Source organism: Dendropsophus ebraccatus, chromosome 3 (genome assembly GCF_027789765.1).
Source record: "Dendropsophus ebraccatus isolate aDenEbr1 chromosome 3, aDenEbr1.pat, whole genome shotgun sequence".
NCBI classification, from domain to species: Eukaryota; Metazoa; Chordata; class Amphibia; order Anura; family Hylidae; genus Dendropsophus; species Dendropsophus ebraccatus.
Window position 1 is genome coordinate 119,560,696 of NC_091456.1, and position 9,690 is coordinate 119,570,385.

General features: G+C 47.2%; 1 protein-coding gene across 5 annotated transcripts in view; it reads left to right on the top strand.

Moving 5' to 3' along the window:
- The window catches only part of APBA3 (amyloid beta precursor protein binding family A member 3), a 189,119-nt gene extending 186,245 nt beyond the window's left edge, over positions 1-2,874 (top strand). For 4 of the 5 annotated variants that reach the window (XM_069962572.1, XM_069962573.1, XM_069962575.1 and 1 more), the window contains 3 exons: positions 768-887; positions 1,214-1,354; positions 1,427-2,874. In XM_069962572.1, the coding sequence (XP_069818673.1) occupies positions 768-887; positions 1,214-1,354; positions 1,427-1,498 (333 nt within the window). In that variant the 3' untranslated portion in view covers positions 1,499-2,874. Of the gene's footprint in view, positions 1-767; positions 888-1,213; positions 1,355-1,426 lie in introns of those variants that run through there. The other variant, XM_069962574.1, reaches the window with a different exon arrangement.
- Positions 2,875-9,690: the final 6,816 nt, after the last annotated feature.

A 9,690-nucleotide genomic window follows, 5' to 3' on the forward strand; every position in this document is an offset into this window, starting at 1 on the left:
TAAGCATTTCCCATAATAAGTGTATATTGGTGATTTGTATAACTTTTGAGGGGACTTCTTCTTTAACAACTTGTAGGTGATTTGTTTTTTTAAACTATTGTTGTTTACACGAGACGATAAATCGTTACAAATACTTGTTTTTGAGATCGTTTGCAGATTTTCTCACACATCCATACAGCGGCAATTACACAGTCTGTGTTTGCTCAGTGAAACACGGACGACATGGTAATTGAATGCCTGTCCTGGACTGTTTCCCTGCAGTCATGGTGTATCTATATTATGCTGGGAGCAGGGAAACAGTTTGAATCTCCACAGCTGTGGGCCATTTTATTTTTACAGGGGTTCTGAATTTATAGGGGGTATGTAAATGTGTGAATATGTAGTGTAACTATATTTGTCCAAATCAAAGGTCCAGAAAGCAGCCAGGCACTGCCTCTCCATGCCATGAGTCAATCTGGTAAGGCATTTAACCTGTGCGAGACCTGTGTGAGTCTTCTCGGTAGTGCTCATTCATAATGCAATAAAGAAACGTTCTTTTCATTCCCCCCTAAAGTAAAATGAAAAAACACTACACTACACACAAAAAGTTACAATAAAGAAACATAGAAAAGAGTAGCGTTCCCATTCTTCAACAGGCCTCGTACTACTACTTGAAGGTACCCTAGACCTGTTTTAGTTGGGACAGAATGGGTTTGTAGAATGCTACACGTGGTTGATAAGATAAGTTGGGAATTCACTTTTATACCCACATTTATTTATTTTTTTAGGACCTGAAAAGTCAATCTGAGGTGATTCTAAGCATTGTACGTTGCCCCCCTGTCATTACAGCCATTATTCAGAGGCCAGATACTACTTACCAACTAGGCTTCTGTGTGGATGATGGAGTAGTAAGTATGAAGCAGCTTATAAAGCGACTCTGTATCCACAAACCCACCCCACCAAACTGCTAGTACCATCTGTTTGATGAGAGTAAATCCTTAGCAGTCATGTCTTTTAAAATGTGCCTGGTGCCTTGGTTAGAACAAAAAAATTATCTATTAATCTGTAGCAGGCAAGTCAAACTAGGGTGGCCTAGAATGTCTTTGCCCCAGGTCTCATCAAACGGATGGTACTAGCAATTTGGTGGGGTGGGTTGGTGGATACAGAGTTGCTTTAAGAACAAGCACGTTGGTTAAAAAAAAGTGTTTTGTATTAATCATATCTGCTCACACAGATCTGTAGCCTTGTACGTGGAGGCATTGCGGAACGAGGAGGTATCAGAGTGGGACATCGAATCATTGAAATAAATGGACAAAGTGTGGTAGCCACAGCCCATGAGAAAATTATACAGACACTGTTGGATGCTACAGGGAAGGTAAGAACTTGTTAGATAACTTACAGTTTATTTAATGTTTTATGAGTTCTAATCACATACATTTCCATGCAGATCCACATAAAAACCATGCCGTCCTCCACCTACAGACTGCTTACTGGACAGGAAACTCCAGTATATCTCTGAGGAGCTTCTGTGTTTTGGTTTTTACAGACTTTTCTACTGGAAAACAATCTTCATATGCCTAAGGGTGTTTTGTTCTCCACAACCACACTGTGCTTGAACTTTTTACGGTAGATGTCTACCAAGTTCTGAATTAGAATGTGTAGATGACAATATTTAATTTAAATATTAGGCTATGTCCACACAACGTACCAAGCAAAACCATGGCCGTTTTAATGTTCATGCTAAAGTACTTAGTAGGAACATAGGCTGAGGGTAGCTTCACACGTACCGGATTCACAGTGGTACAGTGAAGTTGAATGGGTCACATACCCGCAGCGGAATTTTCATTTCGCTGCCAGTATGTGACCTGCCCCCTTTAACACACACACACCCCGCATCCTGCAGCCTCTGGACCGCAACATACATTACCTGCTCTGCGCTGCGGCTGAGTGTGAGGCACCCGGCGGTCCCCATTAGCACTGATTAGCTGATAGCAGCGGGAGCCTCACACACAGCCACGGCACCGAGCAGCGGGTGGCGGCGGGTTAAAGGGGCCGGGTTACAATGCTGTAGCAGAATGAAAATTTCACTGCTGATATGTAACCCCATAGACCTTCACACTACCTGGATTCTTAGCTGATTTCGCTGCAAACTCGCAGCGAAATCCGCTGCGAATCTGGTACGTCTGAAGGTACCCTTAAGGTGTACTTGTCATCACGGCTGCTGCTTGATCAATGGTAAATTCCACTGTTCGCCTGGAAGTTTGGTTATCCATGGCTACGAACACTGCAAGAACGTAATGTGCACGACTCTCATTGGATCAGAATGGGGGCCCTACAGATGGTCTCTGCCTGTTCGTAGCCATGGATACAAGAACTTCCGGACGAAGATTAGAATTCACAGTTGATCCGGCAATGGCTGTGTCATGTACACTTTAATAATTATAATTCTATATATCGTTTCTGCCTCCGTTTTCAGCTGATAACATTGACACAGCCATACTAATCTTTGCTGTTTGAAGAAGCCCGGCTGCATAAGCAATTTTATGTAAAGAAAGGCAAGGGAGGGTTAGGTACAGCTTTACACTGGGTTCATACCTCTATATGTTTCCAGTTTGATGTATTTTTCTATGTAATAAAGCTAAACAGAAAAACAGAAGAAACCCTTTCTGTAATGTTTAAAGAGATATCCAGACTTAGAAAAACTTAGGTGCTTTCTTCCAAAAACAGCACCACATCGGCCCTAGGAGGTAATTGGAGGCCTTAATTATGGAGAAATTGCAATAAAAAAACAAAAGTATTTCTAGCTGTTAACTTTCAGTATAAGCCTTTATTGCACTGTGGATTGCACTTACTCATTTCTAATATGGTTAAATGGCTACATTGTGTATGACTTATTAAATGTTATGATATTTCCATATCCCATGTCAGAATCTTTATTTAAAGGGGAACGATTTAACCTTGTTCAATCCTCCACCCAGTGGCGGAAGTACCGCTGTAGCAACGGTAGCCGTTGCTACGGGGCCCGCTGCGTCAGGGGGCCCGGGGACCGATCCTGTAATAGACCAGACCCGGGCCCCCGGATATCCTTTTTAGCACCCGGCGGCCGAGCGGGCCGACCGGGTGCTGCTCCTTCACTGTGAGTGCTCCTGGTGAGCGCACACAGCTGCGATGTACACAGCTCCAGTGTCTGTGTAGCGCCGCCTGAGCCGGACTGAAGGGGAGCCTTCCCGGGGATCTGGCATTCAAATGCCAGATCCCTGGGCAAGCGTGACCTTTAACTGTGCGTTCGCCTTTAAGACGCACGTACAGCTAGAGGGAATGTCGCACCAGGTGACTTCCGGGCGCTGGCAGAGGGCGCCACTGGAAGCTGCTGGGATCCGGTGAGAGGTAAGTTGTTTTTTTGTTTTTTTTTTCAATACTTTCACTGGGAGAGGGGAGGCTATGCTACATGGGGGTTATACTACAGGGGGGATCTATACTACATGGGAGAGCTATACTACAGGGGGGACTATACTACAGGGGAGAGCTATACTACAGGGGGGACTATACTACAGGGGGGTTATACTACAGGGGAGAGCTATAATACAGGGGGGAGCTATACTACAGGGGAGAGCTATACTACAGGGTGGAGCTATACTACAGGGGGGAGCTATACTACAGGGGGGAGCTATACTTCAGGGGAGAGCTATACTACAGGGGGGAGCTATACTACAGGGGGGAGTCTATACTACAGGGGGAGTCTATACTACATGGGGGTTATACTACAGGAAGGAGCTATACTACAGGGGAGAGCTATACTACAGGGGGGAGGCTATACTACAGGGGGGGACTATACTACAGGGTGGAGCTATACTACAGGGGGGAGCTATACTACAGGGGGGAGCTATACTTCAGGGGAGAGCTATACTACAGGGGGGAGCTATACTACAGGGGGGAGTCTATACTACAGGGGGAGTCTATACTACATGGGGGTTATACTACAGGGAAGAGCTATACTACAGGGGGGAGCTATACTACAGGGGGGAGGCTATACTACAGGGGGGGACTATACTACAGGGTGGTATTTATTTCAAAGGGGGAGCTATACTACAGGGGGCTTTATTTCAAGGGGGGCTTTAATTCAAAGGGGGGCTATACTACGGGGGGCGCTTTATTACCAAGAGGGGGTATACTACAGGGGAGGCTTTATTACGAGGGGCATTATTACAAAGAGGGGCTATACTACAGAGGGGCCTATATTACAGAGGCTGCACAAAGGGTGGGCTAAACTTAGGACACATAGATGGACACGGAGGACCTATAGATGGGCTGCTTTGAGTGGTATATAGTTAGTACATATAGGCAAAAATGGGGCTGGCCTTACTATATGGTGACTGCATCGAGGGGCCTATTACTACATGGGAGCTGCACAGGGAGGCCTAACTACTATAGAGATCCACGGAATGGGGTCAGACTACTATACAGGGGCACAGAAGGGTCTAACTACTATATGGATACAGAACTAACCCCTATATGAGGGCACAGATGAGGCAGTATAAATATGAAGGATAATGATGGTGCATGAGTGAAGAGCCTAAAATGTTTGTCTGGCAGATCTTACGGAGATGACTTGTGACTGAGAGAAGTCGTCATGATGGCCCGGGCCGGATGGAGAGGAAGAGTCAAAGAGCAGCTCTGATTGGAGAAGACACCCCCTGTGAGTCATTGGCTGTAACTGCACTGCAATCACTTATGGTGTAGACCTGATATCTGCTGCTATAAGGTCACTGTATGAGGTGATATTGGTCTTTGTACAGTGAGTTTAATTCATTAGCAGTGGCGGTATTAGTCAGTATGTGGGGTAATACTGACTGATACTGGGGGCGGGGGGGCCCAATCAAAAGTTTGCTATGGGGCCCAGCCATTTCTAGTTACGCCCCTGCCTCCACCCATAATCTAAGCTTGTTTGTAATGGGTTTCTGTTACATGAATTGATCCGTTTGTCTGCAGCGCATCTTGACTCACACCCTGAAGCTGCTGAAAATCTTTACTTCCTGGTCCACTTTGTTTTGACTCCTTTGTCCTCCCCTCCCCCATATTAGACAAAGGTCACATGATCTCTCCCTCTTCTGTTGCCAGGCAAGTTGTAATGGCTCATCTGTAACCCCACGGGTGGGGAAACAACAGCCTCTCCTGAGTAGTATAGGGAAAGAGAAGACACTGTTGTTTCATCTTTCTGTTTTCATCGCTCTCTCTCTCCTTCTCTAATCTATCTATGTAGATAGATAGATAGATAGATAGATAGATAGATAGATACTGGGGGAGATTTATGAAAGGGTGTAAATATACACCTGGTGTAAACTGCCCACAGCAACCAATCACAGCTTAGCTTTCAGCTCTGGTAAAGTATGAGGAGCTGTGATTGGTTGCTGTGGGCAGTTTACACCAAGTGTATATTTACACCCTTTCATAAATCTCCCCCACTGTGTTTACTGTTCAAAGCAGAATCAGATTAAGCAAGTGGTGAGCAGATACAAAAAGACAGGGACCGGTACCTGGCAGTTGGTTCTAAGGTGCAGAGCATGTTAGGAGATGTTTCCCAGCCGGGTGCCATGGTGTAAAACTAAAATAATTTGTAAAAGTTTGAATCTGGGACTAGAAGCAGTGTAGACAAGTGGGGAAAGTGTTAATAAATTGGTGGGGGATCAGTGAGTGCACCTATATGCTTTTTGTACTTTTTTTTTTTTCATATTCAATTTTTATTAAAGTTTTCAGTACCCGAAAAAAGGCGACATGTAAAACAGGCTCATGATATGGAGCAAATATCAAATACAAATAATAATAAGGATGGGAAGGAAATGGATGGGAAAGGGATCTGGGAAAGTGCAATACTCAAAGTCGTAAAAACCACTTATACAGGCCTCTCCATCCGTCCATTCAGTAGCAATAAACCTTTGTAGAAAATGACAATGCCAGGGCATTGTAATCAGAGCAAGACTATCAGAATAAGAACCAAAGAACAAAGTTAAGCCATAGGTAAATGAAATACACAATAAAAGAAAACGCAAGAAGTGTCTGCTGTCTTGACCACTAGGTAAATAAAATATATCACTCTATTAATTTAGAACATGGCATCCCAGTTCAGGAGTATGGTTGCTAAGTAGACGACGGTCATAAATATCATCTCTAGAGCAGAGAAGTTGCTTATATTCCTCTGAAGCAACAAATATCATCCATCGGAACCAAGGTTTAGTATATTTTGCCAATTGTTTCTTGGAATCGACCACCAATTCCTCCATTCTGCATATATTGGAAAAGTCAGAGAGCCAAGTAGGTATAGAAGGCGATTGGGTGGTTTTCCATAATCTAGGAATCACAGAGCATGCCGCCATGAATAGAAAACATAAAGGGGTATTCCCCCCCAAGAGCTAAAAAAATGAAATGCCTCCAAACCTAGCTAGTCTTACTCACGAAGTCCCCCTGAGAATTTTGAGCCGTCTCCCGTCTTTCTAGCTGCTTCCGTTCCTGAGTTACAAGTTTTTCTAAAAGATGGTCTATATCCAAGATAGGAAACTACATTTCCCATCATGCAATGCTTATGCCTGATGATGATAATGATGATGATGTACCAGAGTTGAGAAGGTGATGGCCATGTAGCAGAGCTGAGATGTAATGGGGATGTAGCAGAGCTGAGATAGTGAGCACGATGTAGCAGAGCTGAGATAGTGAAAACGATGTAGCAGAGCTGAGATAGTGAAAACGATGTAGCAGAGCTGAGATAGTGAGAACGATGTAGCAGAGCTGAGATAGTGAGAACGATGTAGCAGAGCTGAGATAGTGAGAACGTTGTGGCAGAGCTGAGATGTGATGGGGATGTAGCAGAGCTGAGATAGTGAGAACGAGGTAGCAGAGCTGAGATGTAATGGGGATGTAGCAGAGCTGAGATGTGATGGGATGTAGCAGAGCTGAGATAGTGAGAACGATGTAGCAGAGCTGAGATAGTGAAAACGATGTAGCAGAGCTGAGATGTGATGAGGATGTAGCAGAACTGAGATAGTGAGAACGATGTAGCAGAGCAGAGATGTAATGGGGATGTAGCAGAGCTGAGATGTGAAGGGGATGTAGCAGAGCTGAGATAGTGAAAACGATGTAGCAGAGCTGAGATGTGATGGGGATGTAGCAGAGCTGAGATGTGATGGGGATGTAGCAGAGCTGAGATAGTGAGAACGATGTAGCAGAGCTGAGATGTGATGGGGATGCAGCGGAGCTGAGATAGTGAGAACGATGTAGCAGAGCTGAGATGTGATTGGGATGTAGCAGAGCTGAGATAGTGAGAACGATGTAGCAGAGCTGAGATAGTGAGAACGATGTACCAGAGCTGAGATAGTGAGAACGATGTAGCAGAGCTGAGATAGTGAGAACGATGTAGCAGAGCTGAGATGTGGATGTAGCAGAGCTGAGATAGGGAAAACGATGTAGCAGAGCTGAGATGTGATGAGGATGTAGCAGAACTGAGATAGTGGGAATGATGTAGCAGAGCTGAGATGTGATGGGGATGTAGCAGAGCTGAGATAGTGAGAACGATGTAGCTGAGATGAGATGGGGATGTAGCAGAGCTGAGATAGTGAGAACGATGTAGCAGAGCTGAGATAGTGAGAATGATGTAGCAGAGCTGAGATAGTGAGAACGATGTAGCAAAGCTGAGATGTGATGGGGATGTAGCAGAGCTGAGATAGTGAGAACGATGTAGCAGAGCTGAGATGTGACGGGGATGTAGCAGCGCTGAGATAGTGAGAACGATGTAGCAGAGCTGAGATAGTGAGAACGATGTAGCAGAGCTGAGATGTGATGAGGATGTAGCAGAGCTGAGATAGTGAGAACGATGTAGCAGAGCTGAGATAGTGAGAACGATGTAGCAGAGCTGAGATGTGACGGGGATGTAGCAGCGCTGAGATAGTGAGAACGATGTAGCAGAGCTGAGATAGTGAGAACGATGTAGCAGAGCTGAGATAGTGAGAACGATGTAGCAGAGCTGAGATGTGATGAGGATGTAGCAGAGCTGAGATAGTGAGAACGATGTAGCAAAGCTGAGATAGGGAAAACAATGTAGCAGAGCTGAGATGTCCAGGGGTGAGAAGGCTGCAGGCGGCCGCAGGTGAGAGGGCTGCGGGCGGCCGCGGGTGAAAGGGCTGCGGGCGGCCGCGGGGAGAGAGCTGTGGGCGGCCCGGGGAGAGGGCTGCGGGCGGCCGCAGGTGAGAGGGCTGCGGGCGGCCGCGGATGAGACGGCTGCGGACCGCCGCGGGTGAAAGGGCTGCGGGCGGCCGCGGGGAGAGAGCTGCGGGCGGCCCGGGGAGAGGGCTGCGGGCGGCCGCGGATGAGACGGCTGCGGGCGGCCGCGGGTGAGAGGGCTGCGGGCGGCCGCGGGTGAGAGGGCTGCGGGCGGCCGCGGGTGAGAGGGTTGCGGGCGGCCGCAGTTGAGAGGGCTGTGGGCGGCCGCGGATGAGAGGGCTGCGGGCGGCCGCAGGTGAGAGGGCTGCGGGCGTCCAGGGGTGAGCAGGCTGCGGGCGGCCGCGGATGAGGGGGCTGGGGCCGTCACACAGTTGGGGCTGCAGGCACAGGAGCGCTGCGGGCAGCCACCGGGTGAGCGGGGGTAAATGCACAGCCTGATGGAGAGCGGAGGAGTGAAGGGGTTGTGCACACAGTGTGGGGGGAGGGAGATGCATGATATGGGTGATCTCTGTGGGGGGCGCCGCTACACAGTTGCACTTATCGGAGGCTGCCAGTGGCCACCGGGAGACGGGGGGCACAGACTGTGGGTACGCTCAGGGTGGGGAGGTTACATAGAGCTGGTGACCTCCAGGGCGAGGGGCACACAGTGGGCGGTGCTGCTGTCAGAGAGGCAGACAGCTGCAGCGTCTCACTGTCCTCCCTCACTTCAGTGGACTGGGTTAGAAGCGCTAACCCAGCCCATTGAAGAGATGGAGGACACGTGATGCCGTCTCGGAGGGTCGGGGCCAGGAGCAGGGAGCGGTGTCGGAGTGGACTGAGAGCTGATGATTCTTTGCAATCCGTGGGGGTGGGGGCACCTAGATAACAGCAGAACTGTGCAGAATCTGTAATAAATTTATATTGGAAAGATGGAAAGCTACGGGTGGGCAATGTATTAATGCAAAAATAATTTTGGGGGGAATACCCCTTTAAGAGAGACTTTGACAGCTTTCTCTCCGGTAAGAGTATTACAGATAGTAAGAAAGACAAAATTTGTCAGCTCTTCTAGAACACTATTCACACTAGGCAGGAGCACGTTTCTATGGCTGAAGTTGCAAATACACAAAAACACTGAGAAATGCAACAGCTCACTGCAATGGCAAGATACAGACCTAATACAGATATGAAAATCACTAAAAGCAGCCCCCAACTGCTAAAAAAAATCTCCATAAAAATGATGAGTCTCTTGGTTCATGCCGGAATGGACCTACACTGTACTCTCCATGGCATACAGTATATTAAGCCTATGCTCTGGGCATGCAAGACCCCTCTTATACTGGTAAAAGTAATTCCACAACTGGGTGGGATGGGTGGAGTGCACTACCAAGTAGAAGCAGCCACTCCTCACGAGATAGTAGTAAAGGAGCAGGGTCATGATTCAGAAGTGAACCCATAAGTTTATGAATAAGGTCTATCACTCTAAAAATCATAAATCGACGGACATTTCCACAAAATATGTGTGAG